The sequence below is a fragment of the Chiloscyllium plagiosum genome, chromosome 31 (genome assembly GCF_004010195.1).
Source record: "Chiloscyllium plagiosum isolate BGI_BamShark_2017 chromosome 31, ASM401019v2, whole genome shotgun sequence".
Classification (NCBI taxonomy): Eukaryota; Metazoa; Chordata; class Chondrichthyes; order Orectolobiformes; family Hemiscylliidae; genus Chiloscyllium; species Chiloscyllium plagiosum.
In genome coordinates, this window is record NC_057740.1 from 44,807,691 (window position 1) to 44,827,922 (window position 20,232).

At 42.4% G+C, this 20,232-nt stretch overlaps 1 protein-coding gene across 6 annotated transcripts in view; it reads left to right on the forward strand.

Annotated features, from left to right (window-relative positions):
- Nucleotides 1-20,232, forward strand: part of coasy (CoA synthase) — a 126,489-nt gene that overhangs the window by 69,999 nt on the left and 36,258 nt on the right. For all 6 annotated transcript variants that reach the window (XM_043721572.1, XM_043721574.1, XM_043721569.1 and 3 more), the window contains exon 5: nucleotides 18,625-18,814. In XM_043721572.1, the coding sequence (XP_043577507.1) occupies nucleotides 18,625-18,814 (190 nt within the window). The remainder of the gene's footprint in view (nucleotides 1-18,624; nucleotides 18,815-20,232) is intronic.

The following is a 20,232-nucleotide window of genomic DNA, read 5'->3' on the forward strand; positions in this document are numbered from 1 at the left end:
GGCTGTAAATTATCTTTGTTCTCTTTGTAGTTGGGTTAGATGAGGGTAGGGCAGTGGATGTTGTCTTTAATAACTTTAGTAAGGCCTTTGACAAGGTAGTCATGAAGATTAGGTCGCATGGGATCCAGGGAGAGCTAGCTAATTGGATTCAAAAGTGGCTCGATGATTGGAAGCAGAGGGTGATGGTTGAAGGTTGTGTCTCGGATTGGGGGCATGTAACTAGTGGTATGCCACAGGGGACAATGTTGGAATCTTTGCTATTATTTAAGGTTCTTGCAAAGATTTGTAGCTCGAGTTGCGGATGTGATTGGAGGTTAGCTTGCTGAGCTGGTGGATTGTCATGCAAACGTTTCGTCACCATGCTAGGTAACATCATCAGCATAACCCTACCACGGGTCTTCACAAACAAGGGATACCCCAACAGCTTCATCTGTCAATGCCTATCGGACAGATAACACCAGAAGGACACCGTGCGCCCCAGTACACTGGTCACCTTACCCAATATAAAAAGCATATCAGAAATGACAACCAGACTACTAGGAATCATGACAGTACAACAACTACTTACAAGAACAAAAGATCCCATGCCCATAACATGCAGGACCAATGTGATATACAAAATTCCATGTAACAACTGCCACAAACATTACATTGGTCACAGGGAGGAAACTAGCAATCTGGATACACAAACACCAACTAGCATCAAAATGGCACGACCAGATCTCCCTCATCTCAGTATGCGCAGTCAAAGAGGGCCACCAGTTTGACTGTCCAAGGATGATATGTTGTCCCAATCTAAACAGAGGCATGCACGGAATGCTTAGAGGCTTGGTTTCCAATCTGCAACACCATCAATAAGCATGTTGACATAGATCCCATATATAAACCACTGCAGAGGAAAATGGGAAGTGATACCACCCACCTTAACAGACTGGGGCATATAAATATCAAGCAGAATAGAACAACAACGCTTCACAGACATCATGATGTTACCTAGCATGGTGACAAAATGTTTGCATGCCAACCCACCAACTCAGCAGGCTAATTTACAACCACCTTTATTATTTGTTATTGACATAAACATCTGGATGTGAATGTACAAGACATGATTAGTAAGTTTCCGGATGAGACTAAAATTAAGTGGTATTGTTGATTGCGAGGAAAGTTATCAAAAATTATAGAAGGATCTTGATCAGATGGGAAAGTGTGCTGAGGATTGGCAAATGCAGTTCATTACAGATAAGTGTGAGGTGTTGCACTGTGGAAAGTCAAACCAAAGTAGGACTTATGCAGTAAACAGTAGGGTCCTGAGGAGTGTTGTGGAACAAAGGGAGCCATGAGTACAAGTACATAGTTCTTTGAAAGCACCATCACAGGTAGATAGGGTGGTGAAGAAGGCATTTAGCATGCTGGCCTTCATTGGCTGAGGCATTGAGTATAGGAGTTGGGATGTTATGTTACAGTTGTATAAGTCGCTGGTGAGGCCGCACTTGGAATATTGTGTACCGTTTTGGTCACCCTGCTATAGGAAAGACATAGTTAAAGTGGAAAGCATGCAAAGAAGATTTATGAGGATGTTGCCAGGCCTAGTAGACCTGAATTATAGGGAGGGGTTGGTTGGATAGGACTTTATTCCTTGGAACGTAGGAGAATGAAGGGTGACCTGATTGAGATGTATAAAATCATGACGGGCATGGATAGAATGAGTGCATGTAGACTTTTCCCCAGGGATGGGGAATTGAAAACTAGAGGGCATAGATTTAAGGTGAGAGAGGAAAGATTTAAGAAGGACCTGAGGGGCAACTTTTTCACACATACAGTGGTGTATATGTGGAGTGGGCTGCCAGAGAAAGTGGTTGAGGCGGGTACAGGTAGACAGCCCTTTATCCGAAATCCAAAAAGCTCCAAAGTCCTAAGGTTTTTTCTGTGAAGTTTTTTTCTTATTAACAAGGTTGTTTGGCGTGCAAACAGTTAACCAAAGTCAACACCCACTCGACATGTGTCACTCAGATGCGATGTGCTGGGCATGGCCCAGCACGGGCAGGCCTCAATTCTATTTCAAGGCCTGTTTTACTCAGTGAGTTTGCACCTCCAGCAAATGTTTTAAAATTTCACCATCAAACTGCCACTTATTCTGAAATTCAAAAAATTCTGAATTCCAAAATCTAGCTGGTTCAGAGCATTTTGGATAAATGATTGTACACCTATACAAGAGCAACATGTTAAAAACATTGGATAGGTACATGGCTGGGAAGGGTTTAGAGGGATTTTGACAAAATACAGGCAATTGGAACTAGCTGAGTGGGCACCATGATCATCATGAACCAGTTTGGGCTGAAGGACCTGTTTCCATGCTTTATTACTCTATGACTGAGGGATTTGTCTTATGAAGAGAAATTGAGCAGTTTAGGCCTGAACACTCGTGTTTAGAAGAATGAGAGGATATCTAGTTGAGGTATAAAAGATGTTCAAGGGGATTGACTAAGTAGATGTAGAGAGGAATTTCCTCTTGTGGGAAAATGTAGAACATAAGGTCATTCTTTTTAGGATAAGGGGTAGCAAGTTTAAAACCAAAATGAGAAGAAATTATTTACCTCAAAGTAATCTGTGGAATTCACTACTCCAGAGTGCAATGGTTGCAGGGACGTTGAATATATTTAAGGAGGGGACAAACAGATTGAAGGGTAAAGAGTGCAGGCAGGAAGGTAGAGTTGAGGCTGTGATTAAATCAACCGTGATCACATTGAATGATGGAGGCTCAATTGCCTACTCCTGCTCCTAGTTCTCATGTTCTTGTGAATGCATATGACACAGACTCCACTCATCTTGACGGAAGAGATTTCCCAAGAATGACACTCTCCAAGAGAAGAAATTCCTCCTTGAACCTGACTTTAAACGATAGATTGTTTTATTTTGAAATGATACCCTCAAGTTCTAGATTTCCCAACTAGGGGAAAGCTCTTCTCAGCATTTACCTGTCAAAGTCAATAAGTGTGGTGCTGGAAAAGCACAACCAGTCAGGCAGCATTCAAGGAGGAGAGTTGATGTTTCAAGCATAAGCTCTTCATTAGGTACCTGTCAAACCCTCTCAGAATCTTGTATGTTTTGATAAGATCAACTCTCATTCTTCTAAACTCAAAAGCCCAACCTACTCTACCATTCATTAACCTTCATCCCAGAAATCGACCTTTAGAACATTCTCTGAACTGTCTCCAGTACAAGTATATCTCTGCTTAAATAAGGAAACTAAAACTGTAGTCTAGGTACAACCCATAGCTTTATTGTGTTTCATGAAGGTTGACACCCAGATACCTCTGGAGCACAACGTTTTGTAGTCTGTCTCCAATTTATAATGTTTTGTTTTTCCATTCTTCCTATCAGTGTGGGTACCAACTACAATTTCCTGCATTGTATTTCATCTGCAAATTTTTACCCACCTACTTAACTAATCTACATAGCTTTGCAGACTGTGTCCATACATCGTGTTTTCCCTCCTATCTTTGCGTCTTCAGAAAATATGGCTACAATACATTGTCTGTTCACTCAGGCATTATTATAGATTGTAAATAGCTGAGGCCTGAGCACTTCTCTATGCACATTCCATTGTGGAAGTATTTGATTCATCCTGACTTGATACACTGAATTCTGATGGAAATTGGTTTCATTGTCAATTTTGGCAAGTTTCATGCAGGGTTTCACTCCATAGAACCTAGTAGGTTTTCTTGTGGAAGCATTAGAAAGGGTGCAAAGAAGGTTTACCAGGATGTTGCCTCGTCTGGAGGGAATGTCTTATGAGGAAAGGCCAAGGGACTTGGGTCTGTTCTCATTGGAGAAAAGTAGGCTAAGAGGGGATTTAATAGAGACATACAAGATGATAATAGGATTAGGTACGGTGGATGATGAGAGTCCTTTTCCTCAGATGATGATGTCGGCTTGTATGAGGGAGCATGGCTGCAAATTGAGGGGTGATAGATTTAATACAAGTGTCAGAGGCAGGTTCTTTAGCGAGTTTTGAGAAGAATTGTAGCTCAGGTTGAGGTTCTGGATGTAGGTTTGCTCACTGAGCTGGAAGGTTCATTCTCGGACGTTTTGTCACCATACTAAGTAACATCTTCAGTGAGCCTCCAGACGAAGCACTGCTGATGTTTCCTGCTTTCTATTTATATGTTTGGGTTTCTTTGAGCTAGTGATGTCATTTCCTGTGGTGATGTCATTTCCCATGCTGATGTCATTTCCTATTCTTTTTCTCAGGGGGTGGTAAATGGGATCCAAGTCAACATGTTTGTTGATGGAGTTCCGGTTGGAATGCCATGCTTCTAGGAATTCTCATGCATGTCTCTGTTTGGCTGCTGTATTGTTCTATGTACTATGTTCCCAACCAACAAACTGCCATACCTAGATGTCACAGTAGAGTCAACTGACAATGGGGAACTTCAAACCAGCGTCTATAGGAAAACAACACATACAGAACAAATATTGAACTACAGAAGCAATCGTCCCAACATCCACAAGCAAAGCTGCATCAGAATGTTATTTCAACGAGCCACTACACACTGTAACACAGAGGAACTACACTGAGCAGAGAAAAAAAATCACCTATACAGTGTATTCAAAAAGAATGGGTACCCAATGAACACAGTCTGTTGATTTTTCAGCAACAAACTCAAATAAGCAGACAAAACGCGTCCAGAGACCCTAGCCATTTTCCTCTACATCAAAGACATCTCGCTAATGCCTGCCAGACCCCTTGGCATCATGGTAGCCCACAAACCCACCAACACACTAAAACAGCAGCTAATGAACTTAAAAGATCATATACAAACAACAAGCAAAACTAGTGTCATTTACAAAATACCGAGCAAGAACTGTAACAAACGCTACATTGGACAAACAGGCAGAAAACTAGCCAGCAGGATACATGAACATCAACTAGCCACAAAACAACATGACCCTCTCTCACTAGTATCCTTACATACAGATGAGGAAGAACACTACTTTGACTGGGACAACACATACATTCTAGGACAAGCCAAACAGAGAGACGCACGAGAATTCCTAGAAGCATGGCAGAGAAAAGGAACAGGAAATGACATCACCAACCCAAAGAAACCCAAACATATAAATAGAAAGCAGGAGCATCAGCAATGCTTCATCTGGAGGCTCACCGAAGACGTTACCTAGTATGGTGATGAAAAGTCTGAAAATGAACCTTCCAGCTCAGCGAGCAAACCTACATCCAGCAGGTGCCTTATCAGAGAGTGGTAAGGAGGTGGAATGTCCTAACTGCCAATGTAGTTACAGTCTTTGGATAAACATATGGATGATGATGGGATAGTGTAGGGGGATGGGCTTAGATTAGTTCACAGGTCAGTGCAACATCAACGGCCGAAGGGCCTGTTCTCTGCTGTATTGTTCTATGTTCCCAAACTGGCATCATGTCCTTATGGTACCATGCTAGTTATATTTTTGCAACTCACCATAGGCAGAAGTAATTGCCAAAGCCTGGGACTCCTGGCACCAGTGCAGTATTTAAAACAGTTGTATACTGGCTCAGGCTGTCAGTCCAGAGCTGTTCAACACAGGTCCTGTCATTTGCACTAGACCTGTTCAACAAAGGAAAATTGGCACTCCATTTTGCAGAGAGGAATCTGGAATTTCTGATAGACAGGATGCTGCAGATGAGGGCCATTCTCAGACTTGTTGAATGACCAGTCCCAGACGTTATGAATAATCAAGTGTCAGCATTGGTTTATAGCCTAAACAAAAGCTTAAGCAATTTCTTAACAATACAGTAATTTTAATAGAGCAAAATTAAACAACAAAATGGTTTAATTGGTCTGTGCTATACACCCAAAAACCTTTGTTTTCCGTCCCATTACACTAAATACAGACAAATAAACAAATACAGTAAAGGGATAAATGAAAGAAAATAACAAAACTGGCCAGATTAGTTAAGTGGTTTTCACAATGTGAGGTGCCACAGGCATTTAATTTGGTTTCTTGGTTGATTTTCTGAAGATAGCAATCAGGGTCCCTTTATAGTTCACTCAGATCAAGGCAATAATCTTTACAATTTAGTTTTCTATTTTCTGAGCTTCCTAATCCTGCTCATCAGAGGTTAGGAAAGGAGCTTTCAAATCTTCATGCTGTAGCATCAACAGTTATATCCTTTTCACAGAAACCACCATCCAAAACCCAGTAGAAACATTGACCACTCCCTGACGGACTGATTGTCTCATCCATCAAGTCCTAGTTACCATTCAACATCAGCCATCTGCTTGAGTAAATGGTCTTTTCCCCACTTGCTGGAACTAATTCTCAGGTACCGACCTTGTTAATAGCCAACTTCTATACTGTTTAAACATAATATTCATTCCAGTGATAACATATCTGAAGATTGTTTGGTCAGGAACCAACCTGCAATCAACTTCTCAGCCTGCCCTCACAAATAGACCAAAGCTTGTTTGCTCTCTTTTCTTTTTTAACACAAGTTGTTACCTATACTCTAAACATCATCTTTAAACCACACATCACAGATCCAAACCAAAATTGATAAAAGACTAATTTAAGAATAATTCAGAATCAGTGAGGGCTCTAATAATGGCCATTTGTTTGATGCACTTGAATGAATTTGATGTGTATGCTGCTGGCATGTGATGCAGTTATGAGATTTTCATCATATGGTGCCAAACAGTAACATATCCACCTCCTTGACTGATCACTGCTGATAACTATGAGAAGCAGCCTGAGTTTGTGTCAGCGCTAAAATGCAAGTCAAGACTGAAGTCAATGAGCCAGTAAGCTTTGACTGAGGAGTGTAGCACAAAAAGGCAAGGCAAGACAAGACAGGGATGTTGAGTGTCCAAGCATGTGCAAAATGAATGAGCACAAAGAGAACAAACAAGGATCCTTGTGATGCAGCCTGGTACAATCTATGATATGGCTTCCTTTCTTTACTTACAAACGTCCTTGCAGCAGCATTGCTCTGAGATGTGCTAGCGTACTGCAGCGTTCATTAACACAAAGTTGGTAAGAGGTACTTTGCATGGTTGACAGGACTGTGTTTGATTAGTGTTTTTAGTGCCCAAGGCAATACCAGGTGATCCATCCTGTTTTGTTCATGTCTTTAGACTTTGTGGACAAACAGGAGGCTGGAAGAACAAAGCAAGCCAGGCAGCAACAGGAGGTGGAGAAGTCAATGTTTCGGGTGTAACCCTTCTTCAGGACTTTGAAACAATTTTCAACAACTGGGTGGCTTTCAAGGCAATTTCATAGGCTGTTAAGAGTCAAGATGTATACATAATGACTTGATTACGTTTACATAATGACATGACATTATGTATACATAATGATTGCTGACAACCATGATAATCGTTCTGGCTTTGTATGTGTGTGGAAAGGAAAATCTGTGAGAGGAAGGATATTATTAATTTGGAGAAGGTTCAGAAAAGATTTACCAGGAGGTTGCCATGACTGGAGGGTTTGAGTTATAAGGAGAGGCTGGATAGGCTGGGACTTTTTTCACTCGAGTGTAGAAGGTTGAGGGATGACCTTAGATGTTTATCAAGTCATGAGGGGCATAAAGAAGGTGAAGAGCAAATGTCTTTCCCTCAGGATGAGGGAGTTCAAAACTAGGGGGCATATTTTAAGGTGAGAGGAGAAAAATTTAAAAGGGGCAATGGTTTCACACACACAGTGGTTTGAATGTGGAATGAACTGCCAGAGGAAGTGGTAGATGCAGATACAGTTACAACATTTAAATGACAATTGGACAGCTACATGATTGGGAAAGGTTTGGAGGGTTTAATTTAGTTTGGGAAACTTGATTGTCATGGATGTGTTGGACCGAAGAGTCTGTTTCTGTGCTGTATGACTCCATGACGCATTACTTTTGGTCTGGAGGCACATAGATGCCAGACCAGGTAAGGATGACAGGTTTTCTTCCCTGAGGACATTAGTGACCCAGATGGGTTTGTACGGTAATATACAATGATTGCATGATTGCTGTTAGTCTAGCTTTTATTTCCAGATTTTTATTGAATTCATGCTAATTAGGAATTAAGACCAGAAATAGGCCATTTGGCCTCTTAAGCTTGCTCCGTCATTCAGTGAGATTATGCCTGATCTGATTGTAATATCAATTTCATGTTCCTGCACACCTGGTATAACCTATGAAATATTCAAATTTCATAATCTTAAATGTCCTTAGTCCGGTGATATTGCCACCACCATCCTGACCTGTGATCCTATAAAAGCAGTAATAAAAATTCAAAACATTGATAGTTACGCCAAAAAAAAAGGCTGATATAGGAAATGTTGTTGTCTAGTTAAAATCATAGAATCCTAGAAGTATGGAAACGGGCCATTTGGCCTATCGAGTCCACACTGACTATCTGAAGAGCATCCCACTCAGACCTACTCCGTCCCTGCATTTCCCTTGGCTAACCCACGTTGCCTGCACATTCTTAGACACTGTGGGATAATTTAGACAGCCAATCTGCCTAACCTGCACATCTTTGGACTGTGGGAGGAAACTGGAGCACCTGGAGGAAACCCATGCAGAAAGGCTGCTGTCAGTTTGCACAGAGGCTGGAATCAAACCCGTGTCCCTGGCACTGTGAGACAACAGTGCTAATCAATGAGCTACCATGCCTCCGTAATTAGATTGGTTTCTCTGAGGTTGGGATGATTTGGCAAGAGTATTATACCTCACCTGTGCTACGCCAAACATAGGAAAATTTGATAGGAATGTGGAAGAGTCCAGTTTCACAGGAGTGACAACATTATTATAAATTTATTTTCAAAATATGCATCAAATGGTATATCATTGAATTCTCAAATAAGAGTCCCAGAGTAATGTTCTGGGAATGAATTGCACCGTGGCAAATAGTTGTGTTTGGATTCAATGAAAATTTGTAATTAAATCTCAGCCTAATGGCAATTTTGTAACCATTGTTGATTGTTATAAGTATTTGTCTGGTTCACTAATGACTTACAGGGAAACGACTCTGCCATCCTTAAATAGTTTGGTCTGGATGTGACTCTAGACCTTTGGAAATGTGGGTGACTTTTAATTACATTAGTTCTAGGACAGTAGGGACTTGCAATAAATGTTGGCCCAGCCAGCAATTCCCAAAAGACCAGAAGAAATAGGACAGGAGCCGACTGTTCAGCCCTTGAGCCTGTTCTGCCTTTCAATAGGATCGTGGCTAATCCGACATTCTCCATGTCCATTTTCCTGTCCTTTGCCTGTAGTCCTTGATTTCCCTGCTTAAATTTACGTAAAGTCTCTGACCCACAGCTTTCTGTAATAAGGAGTACCGAAGATTCCCAACCATCCAAGAGAAGAAATTCATAGAGTTATAGAGTCCTGCAGCATGGAGACAGTCCATTTGGCCCAAACTGGTCCATGCTGACCAAAATGTCCATCCGTGCTAACATCATTTCCCTGCACTTGGCACATATCTGTCTAATTCTTTCCTGTCCATGTATTTGTCCAAATGCCTTTAGATGTTGTTTGTGTATCTGCCTCAATCACTTCCGCTGGCAGCTCATTCTATATGCGGACCACCCTCTGTATAAAAGAAGTTGCACCTCAGATTCCTTTTTTATTCTTTACCCTCTAAACTTAAACTGATACCCTCTAGTCCTTGATTCCCCACTTCTCGGAAAAAGACTGAGTGCATTGACCCTATCCATGCCTTTCATGATCTAATACACCTCTATAAGAGCCCCCCTCAGTCTCCTACGCTCTAAAGAAAAAAGTTTCAGCTTGTCCAAATTCTCTCTATAACTCAGACCATTGGGTCCAGGCAACATCCTTGTAAATTTCTTCTGCGCTCTTACCAGTTTAATAACATCCTTCCTATAATGAGGTGACCAAAACTGAATACAGTACTCCAAGTCCGGCCTTACCAATGTCCTGTATAACTGCAACATAACTTCCCAACTTCTATACTCAGTGCCTTGACTGATGAAGGCCAGTGTGCCAAAAGCTGCCTTCACTGCCCTATCTACCTGTGACTCCACTTTCAGAGAATTGTGAACCTGAACTCCAAGATCACTCTGTTCCACTACACGCCTTAATTAAGGTCCTATCATTCACCAGGAAACTTCTACTTTGAATTGACTTTCCAAAATGCAAAACCTAACACTTATCTATATTAAAGTCCATTTGCCACTTCTTAGTTCTCCTCCCCAGCTATTCAAGGTGCTGCTGCAATCTCTGATAACCTTCCTCACTGTCCACGATACCACCTATTTTAGTGTCATCAGCAAACTTACTAATCATGCTTTGTACATCCTTATCCAAATCAATTATAGAGATAACAAACAGTAATGGATCCACCACTGACCCCTGAGGCACTCCACTAATCACAGGCCTCCAATACGACAAGCATCCTTCCACTATTACTCTCTGCCTCCTGCCATCAAGCCAATTTTGTATTATTTTGCCAGCTCGCTCTGGATTCTATGCGATCTAACCTTCTCGAGCAGCTGACCATGTGGAAACTTATCAAAGGCCTTACTAAAATCCATATAGACTATGTCTACTGCCCTGCTGTCATCAGTCTTTCTGGTCACTTCATCAAATAACTCTTAACACATTTATGAGACATGATCTCCCACTCCAAGCCATGCTGACTGCTTTTAATCAAACCCTGTCTTTCCAAATGCATGAATGTCTTATCCCTCAGTAAGAGGCATGGTAGCTCAGTGGTTAGCACTGCTGCCTCAGAGGACCAGGGGCCCGTGTTCGATTCCAGTCTTGAGTGATTGTCTGTGTGGAGTTTGCACATTCTCCCCATGTCTGCGTGGATTTCTTCCGGATGCTCTGGTTTCCTCCTACAGTCCAAAGATGTGCAGGTTTGGTGAATTGGCCATGCTAAATTGCCTATCACGATCATGATGTGTAGGCTATGTGCATTAGTCAGGAGAAATGTACAGTAACAGGGTAGGGGAATGGATCTTGGTGAGATACTCTTCAGAAGGTCATTGTGGATTTGTTGGGCCAAATGACCTGTTTCCACACTGTAGAGATTCTTAAAAAAAAATTCCAACTTATCCACCAAAGATGGTAAGCCGACCAATTGTTCCCAGGCTTTTCTTTCCAGCCCTTGAATAATGGCACAACATTTGCTACACTCCAATCTTCCGGGACCTCACCCTTGCCTAATGATGATGCAAAAATATCAGTCAGGGTCCCTGCAATTTCTTCTCTAGCCTCTAGCAATGTTCTTGGACATTTCTGGTCAGGACCAGGATATTTATACACCTTCATGCATTCGAATACATCCAACATCTCTACTGTGATATGGACTATTCCTAAGATATCACCACTAACTTCCCCAAGTTTCCAAGTCTTCTTGTCTTTCTCCATGGTAAACACAGAAAAGAAGTATTCATTGAGCCTCACCCATCTCCTGTTGTTCTACACATACATCTTCACTTTGAACCTGCAGGGGCTCTATTCGCCCTCTAGTTATTCTTTATCCTTTAATATACTTAAAGTACCTCTTTGGATTCACCCTAATTTTCTGAGCCAAAGCTTCCCTTTCACCCTCCTGATTTCCTCCTTCAGTAAAGGGCGGCACGGTGGCACAGTGGTTAGCACTGCTGCCTCGCAGCGCCAGAGACCCGGGTTCAATTCCCGACTCAGGCGACTGACTGTGTGGAGTTTGCACGTTCTCCCCGTGTCTGCGTGGGTTTCCTCCGGGTGCTCCGGTTTCCTCCCACAGTCCAAAGATGTGCAGGTTAGGTGAATTGGCCATACTAAATTGCCCATAGTGTTAGGTAAGGGGTAAATGTAGGGGTATGGGTGGGTTTCGCTTCGGCGGGTCAGTGTGGACTTGTTGGGCCGAAGGGCCTGTTTCCACACTGTAATCTAATCTAATCTAATCTAAACTCCTGTTATCTCTGTATACCTCCAGGGATTTCCTTGATCCCAGCTGCCTATATCTGAGCCACGCCTGTTTGTTTTCTGGTCAAAGCCTCAATGTCTCTTGTCATCCAGGGTTCCCTATTCCTGCCAACCTTCTCCTTCACCCTCACAGGAGCATGTAGACCGTGAGCTATAGTTACCTCACTTTTAAAGGCCTCCCATTTGCTGGAGGCCCCTCTGCCTGCAAACAAACTATTCCAATCAACCCCTCCAAGCTCCTGTCTAATTCCATCAAGATTCATCTTGCTCCAATTTAGAGCTTAAACCTTTGGACTAGTTTTGTCCTTCTCCATAACTATTTTAAAATTAATAGAACTATGGTCACTAGTCTTAATGTGCTCTCCCACTGTCACATCCGCCACCTGCCCTACCTTTTTTCCCAAAAGAAGGTCGAGTTTTGCCCCTTCCGGAGTAGGGCCTTCTATATACTGCTTGAGAAAACGTTCCTGAATGCAATTAACAAATTCCACCCCATCTAAGCCCTTAATGCTCTGGCAGTCCCAGTCTCTGTTAGGAAAATTAAAATCCCCTACTATGACAACTCTATTGGTCCTGCAAGTCTCCACAATCTCCCTGCATATTGTTTCCTCTAATTCCCGTTGACTATTTGGGGGTCTATAGTACAATCCCTATAACATCGCCATCCCCTTCTTATTTCTTAACTCTACCCACAAAGTCTCACTAGGTGATCCTGCAGTTATCTCATCTCTGATTACTGCTGTGATACTTGCTTTAATCAAAAATGAACTCCCCCTCCCCTCCTTCCACTACCTCTGTGCCACCTAAAACACCTGTACCCTGGCATATTAAGCCGCCTATACTATCCGTCCCTTAGCTATGTTTCTGTAATGACTATAATATCCCAGTCCCACGTACCTATCCACACCCTGAGTTCATCGGCCTTACCTATCAGCCCTCTTGCATTGAAATAAGTACAGTTTAATCCAACAGGCTTTCCTTGCTCCCTGTCGTGTTCCAGCCTGATCTGTCTCTTCAACATACTATTTCTGATTACTGTATTTCCTTTGAGCCTTGCACATGCCTCCCTGCTATTGAGGATCCCACCACCAACCTGCCAATCTATTTTAAACCCTCCCTTGCAGCACTAGCAAGCCTTGTAACCAAGATGTTAGTCCCCCTCCAGTTCAGATACAACTCATCCTTCTTGAACAGGTCACCTCTACCCCAGAAAAGATCTCAATGATCTAAAACTCTGAATCCCTGCCTTCTGCACCAATTCTCTGTACCTCTTGTTCTTACCATGATAAGCACATGGCACTGGAGGTAATCTGGAAATTATCACCATCAAGGTCTTGGATTTTAACTTTTTTCCTAGCTCTCTCTAATCATTCTGCAGGACCTCATCCCTATTTTAAACCTTTGTCATTTGAGCCAACGTGCACATTGACTTCTGGCTTCTCACCCTCCCCCTTCCTCTTCATCTCCGTTTTAATTTGGTGCCACTTTATTCCTCTTTATTATTTGTTTGTGGGACGTGGCATCACTGGCCAGCCAGCATTTATTGCCTGTCACTTGTCGCCCTTGAGAAAGTGTTGGTGAACTGCTTTCTTGAAACACTGTAGGTTGCCTCTCAATGCCGTTAGGGAAGGAATTCCAGGATTTTGACTAGGCACCATTGAAGGAAAGGAAATCTGTTTCCAAGTCAGGATGGTGAGCAGCATAGGACTTTGCAGGTGCTGGTGTTCCTGTGGATCAGCCGCTGTTACCTACTATGTGGAAGTGGTTGTGGGTTTGAAAGGTGCACTTCTTGTGAACTTTAGCAGTGCATCCTGTAGGTAGCATGCACGGTAGAGGGAATAAGTATTTGTGGATGTGGTACCAATCAAGCAGGCCTCTTTTTCCTGGATGGTGTTAATCTTCTTGAATGTTGTTGGACCTGCATTCATCCAGGCAAGTGGGGAGTATTCCATCACACTCCTGACTTGTGCCTTGTAGATGTGGACAGGCTTTAGGGAGTCAGGAGGTGAGTTACTCTCTGTAGGATTCCCAGCTTCAGATCTGCTCTTGCAGCCACTGTGTTTATGTGGTGAGTCCAGTTGAATTTCTGACCAATGGTAACTGCCAGGAGCCTACCAGGGAGAAGGCAATTCTGGATCTGGTGTTGTGCAACAAACTGGATTTGATCAGGGACCTCGAAGTCAAGGAGCCATTAGGAGGTAGTGACCACAATATGATAAGTTTTAATTTGCAATTTGAGAGGGAAAAGGGAGAATCGGAAGTGTCAGTTCCCTTTGTTCAACTGCAATACTATGGAGCTATGAGGGAGGAGCGGGCCTAAGTTCAATGGTTCAATACCCTAGCAAGGATGGCAGTGGAACAACAATGGCAGGTATTTCTGGATACAATGCAGAAGGTGCAGGATCAGTTCATTCCGAAGAGGAAGAAAGATCCTAAGGGGAGGCAGGGGCGGCCGTGGCTGACGAGGGAAGTTAAGGACTGTATAAAGATAAAAGAGAAGTATAACAGAGCAAAGATGGGCGGGAAGCCAGAGGACTGGGAAACTTTTGAAGAGCAACAGAGGATAACTAAAAAGGCAATACGTGGAGAAAAAAATGAGGTACAAAGGCAAACTGGCCAAAAATATAAAAGAGAATAGTAAAAGCCTTTTTTAAGTATGTGAAAAGAAAAAAAAGATTAAGACTAAAATTGGGCCCTTGAAAACAGAAATGGGTGAATTTATTATGGGGGACAAGGAAATGGTAGAAGAGTTGAATAGGTACTTTGGATCTGTCTTCATTGGGGAAGACACAAGCAATCTCCCAGATGTAATATTGGCTGAAGGATCTAGGGTAATGCATGAATTGAATGGAATTTACATTAGGCAGGAAATGGTGTTGGATAGACTGTTAGGTCAGAAGGCTGATAAATTCCCAGGGCCTGATGGTCTGCATCCTAGGTTACTTATGGAGGTGGCTCTAGGAATCGTGAACATATTGGTAATCATTTTCCAATGTTCTGTAGATTCAGGATCAGTTCCTGCGGATTGGAGGGTGGCAAATCCCACTTTTCAAGAATGGAAGGAGAGAGAAAACAGGGAAATATAGACCGGTTAGCCTAACGTCAGTGGTGGGAAAGATGCTGGAGTCAATTATAAAAGATGAAATTGCGACTCATTTGGATAGCAGTAACAGGATAGGTCAGAGTCACAATGGATTTACAAAGGGGAAATCGTGCTTGACTAATCTTCTGGAATCTTTTGAGGATGTAACTATGAATATGGACAAGAGAGAACCAGTAGATGTAGTGTACCTGGACTTTCAGAAATCCTTTGATAAGGTCCCACATAGGAGATTAGTGAGCAAAATTAGGGTACATGGTATTGGAGGCACAATACTGACTTGGATTGAAAATTGTCTGGCTGATAGGGACAAAGAGTAGTGATAAACGGATCCCTTTCGGAATGGTAGGCGGAGACCAGTGGGGTACCACAAGGTTTAGTGCTCGGGCTGCAGCTATTTTACAATATACATAAATGATATAGATGAATGTATTAAAAGTAACAGTAACAAATTTGCTGATTACACAAAGTTGGGTGGCAGGATGAAATGTGAGGAGGATGTTATGAGAATACAGGGTGACTTGAGCAGGCTAGGTGAGTGGATAGATGCATGGCAGATGCAGTTTAATGTGGATAAATGTGTGGTTATCCACTTTGGTGGCAAAATCAGGAAGGCATGTTGCTATCTAAATGGAGTCAAGTTAGATAAAGGGAAAGTACAACGAGGTCTAGGTGTTCTTGTACGTCAGTAAATGAAAGCAAGCATGCAGGTACAGCAGGCAATGAAGACAACTAATGGCATGCTGGCCTTCATAACAAGAGGAATTGAGTATAGGAGCAAAGAGGTCCTTCTGCAGCTGTACAAGGCCCTGGTGAGACCGTACCTGGAGTATTGAGTGCAGTTCTGGTCTCCAAATTTGAGGACGAACATTCTCACTATTGAGGGAGTGCAGCGTAAGTTCACAAGATCAATTCCCGGAATGGCAGGACTATCATTTGTTGAAAGATTGGAGTGATTAGACTTGTATACACTTGAGTTTAGAAGGATGAGAGGGGATCTGATTGAAGTGTATAAGATTATTAAAGGATTGGACACTCTAGAGGCACAGGAAGCATGCTTCCACTGACAGTGAGTCCAGAACCAGAGGACACAGTTTAAAAATAAGGTGTAGACCATTTAGAACAGATTTGAGGAGAAACTTCTTCACCCAGAGAGTAGTGAATATATGGAATGCTCTGCCCCAGAAGGCAGTGGAGGCCAAGTCTCTGGATACTTTCAAGAAAGAGATGGATAGAGCTCTTAAAGTTAGCGGAATCAAGGGTTATGGCGTCAAGGCAGGAACAGAATTCTGATTATGGGTGATCAGCCATGATCATAATGAATGGTGGTGCTGGCTAGAAGGGCCGAATGGCCTACTCCTCCACCTATTGTCTGTTGTCTATTAATGTTGATAGTGGGGGATTCAGTGATGGTAACACCTTTTATATCAAGGCACAGTGACTAGATTGTCTCTAATTGGAGATGGTCATTGCTGGTATTTTTGTGGCGCAAATATTACTTGTCAGCCCAAGCTTGGATATTGTCCAGATCTTGTTGCTGGATGTAGGTTTGCTCGCTGAACTAGAAGGTTTGTTTTCAGATGTTTCATACTAGGTAATGTCATCAGTGACCCTCCGGATGAAGCACTGGTGGTATAGCCCGCTTTCTATTTGTGTTTAGGGTTCCTATGGTTGGTGACGTAATTTCCTGTGGTGATGTCATTTCCTGTTATTTTTCTCAGAGGATGGTAAATGGGGTCCAAGTTGATGTGTTTGGTGATAGAGTTCCAGTTGGAATGCCATGCTGCTAGGAATTCTTGTGTGTGTCTCTGTTTGGCTTGTCCTAGGATGAATGTATTGTCCCAGTCGAGTGGTGTCCTTCCTCATCTGTACGTAAGGGTACTAAGGAGAGTGGGTCATGTCTTTTTGTAGCTTAAGGAACTCCTGAAAAGATGTCTCAAGAGCTTGAATGACTTACCTCCAACAACTGCTGTTATCTTCCTATATGCCAGGTATGACTCCAACCTATGGAGAGTTTGTCCCCAATACTTATTGATTCCAGTTTTGCTAGGGCTTCTTGGTGCAATACTTGTTCAAATGTGGCCTTAATGTCAAGGACTGTCACTCTCACCTTACCTCTGGAATTTAGATCTTTTGTCCATGTTTGACCTCACTACAACCTTGGTTCAGGAGCTGAGTTGCCCTGGAGGAATCCAAACTGGATGTGAGTTGGGAGGTTATTCCTGAACAAGCTTGGTAGTACTGTTGATGACAATTTGATGTTGCCGATGATCGAGAATAGACTGATCAGACAGCAATTTGTTTGAGTTGGACTTGTCATGCTTTTTTGTGTACAGGACATACCTGTGCAATTTTCCACATTTTCGGGTAGATTCCAGTTTTGTAATTGTACTGGAAGAGCTTGACTAGGGGTGCAGCAAATTCTGGAGCACAGGTTTTAAGTACAATTGCCGGAATGTTGTCAGGACCCTTAGCCTCGCAGTATCCTGTGCCTCAAACTGTTTCAAAGATTTCTGAAACAATGCCTTCTGGTCCTAGACTCTCCCATGAGGGGAAACATCTTCTCAGCATTTAACCCATCAAGCTCCTTAAGCATTCATATAAATAGTACTGGGATAACGCGCATTTCAGTAGCACAATTTGGCTATAACGTCACTGAAGAATGAGGGAACGGTATTTTCGAGAATGCTTACTTCCATTGGCAATAGTGCGGTTCCAGTAGGGATCAGTTTGCGTGCATCATTCTGCGCATACACCAGTGTCTGCGCTGTTCTGCGCATGTGTAACGTCATTGCTGGTCATCGTGCTGTTCTACGCATATGCCAACGCCAGCTGCCGACAGAGTGGCTTTTGTGCAGAGAGCAACTTCCTTAGATTTTTTTTAAACGTACTGTGTTAAATTTATTTTTGTTTCATTAATAAATATGATTTCAACCTTCGTTCAGGCTGTGCTATACTTTGCGTTAGATTTTTGAGCGATAATGAGTGATATTTTTTGATGGTCTGCTCCTAACCCCATTTTTCCCATTGGCCCCATTACTTATGTTAAGCATTTTTCTATTAAACGGGGTTTTTGCTGGAACACAATTACAGCATAATACGAGAACTACCTGTATATGTTTCAATGAGGTCACCTCTCGTTCTTTTGAGCTCTAGTCAATGAAGTCCCAAACTGAATTAGTATTTGCTCAATGACAATCCCTCCATACCAGGAATCATACCAGAGAACCTCCTTTGAACTGCCTCCAATTAGATGATACATTTCCTTGAATAAGAGGGCTGTGGAGGGCAGGTCAATGAGTATTCTTAAAACAGAGATAGGTAAATTCTTGATTGCCAAAGGAATCAAAAGTTACGGGGTGAAAGTGGGAAATGGGGTTGTAAAACCTATTAGCCGTGATTGAATGGCGAAGCAAATTCAATGGGCCGAATGGCATAATTTATGCTCTTACGTCTTATGGTGTAAAAACTGCACACAGCACTGCAAATGTGGTCTCACTCCCACCTTGCTGTGTGATAGCTTTCTGTGTTTGCCCACATCCCATGAATGAATTTTCAAAAATATTAAAATAAATTTTAATTAATTTTATTTACATGTTTTCAGAAAAATCTCAAAATTGCACCAGCTCCTTATGTGATTGGACTCACTGGGTGCATGGGCAGTGGAAAGACGTCAGTTAGGCAGTATTTGCAGAAAATGGGAGCCACTACTATTGATGCTGATCAACTAGGACATGAGACTTACAAACCAGGAGGAGCTGCTTACCACAGGATCATTCAGAAGTTTGGACAAGGTATATTTAACTTTGATTTCTTCTAGCAAAGCACCAAACACTACTTCTGTAAGCTAAGAAATTTCTCAATATCAGAATCAACTATATATGGGATTGAATCATTATATTTTTCAACAATTATACAGAGCACAACCTTTTATCATTTACCACAGTTGCTAACAACATAGCAACATTCAGGACTCTTGCATTTTGTAAGATTCATCAATCTGAATGTGTCCCTAAAGATGCCATTACATTTTCTGATGATGGTTATGACCCATTTATTACAAACCTAAATGGCCAGAAGCATCATTTCCTCTAATTTTCTTTCCTGCTGCATGGGTCTCCAAGTTCCTTGTGCAACAACGACTTTCAGAGCAAGTGCAGCCACTCTGCTTAGGGAGAATATTGGGCAGAAGCCATTGTGATAATGGGGTACCTTTTTGTTTGTCTGGTATCTTCCAATTCCCAATGACATACTAACCTACAAATCAGGAACGGAATCAGTCACTTGGTCCCTCCAGACTGCTCCACCGTTCAAGAAAATTATAGCAGATCTGATTGTGGCATTAGCTCTACTTGTAGCCACCGACCACCTATCATCTCAGTGCCTTCTGAGGCAGAGAGTTTCCAAGTCTTAGAACTCTCTCTGAGAGAAAAAAAAGAGTCCCTTTTGTCTGTTTCCTGAATAGTTGACTGCTAATTTTAAAACCATGTCCCTTTGTTCTGGATTAACCTCCAGGTGGCAACATTATTTCCATGGAGAAAGTGAGGACTGCAGGTGCTGGAGATGAGAGTCAAAAAGTGTAGTGCTGGAAAAGCACAGCCAGTCAGGCAGCATTCGAGAACCAGGAGAGTCGACGTTTCGAGCATAAGCTTTTCTTTGGGAATGGACATTACCAATGAAGAGCTTCTGCTCAAAATGTCGACTCTCCTGCACCTTGGATTGTGCCTGATCGGGTGTGCTTTTCCAGCACAACACTTCTTGACAACATTATTTCCATGTACACTTTGTCAAGACCATTCAGGATAACCTTTAATCAAGTCACACCTTGTTCTTCTAAACTCTAGTGAAAGCGAGCTCAATGTGTCCAACCTTTCCTCATTCCAGACATAAGACACAAAAACAGATTGGACCACTTGGTCATCGAGTCTGCTCTGCCATTCAAACATGGCTGATGTGTTTCTTAATCCCATTCTCCTGCCTTTTTCCCATAAGCCTTGATCCCATTACCAATCAATAACCAACCATTATCTCTGTCTTAAATGCATTAGATGACTTGATCTCCACAGCCCTCTGCAGCAATCAGTTCCATAGATTAACCACCCTCTGGCTGAAGAAATTACTCCTTGTTTCGGTTGTAAAGGGCTGTCTCTTCCCCCTGGAGCTACGCTCTCGGATTCCTAGTCTTTCCTACGCGTGGAAACATCTTCTCCAC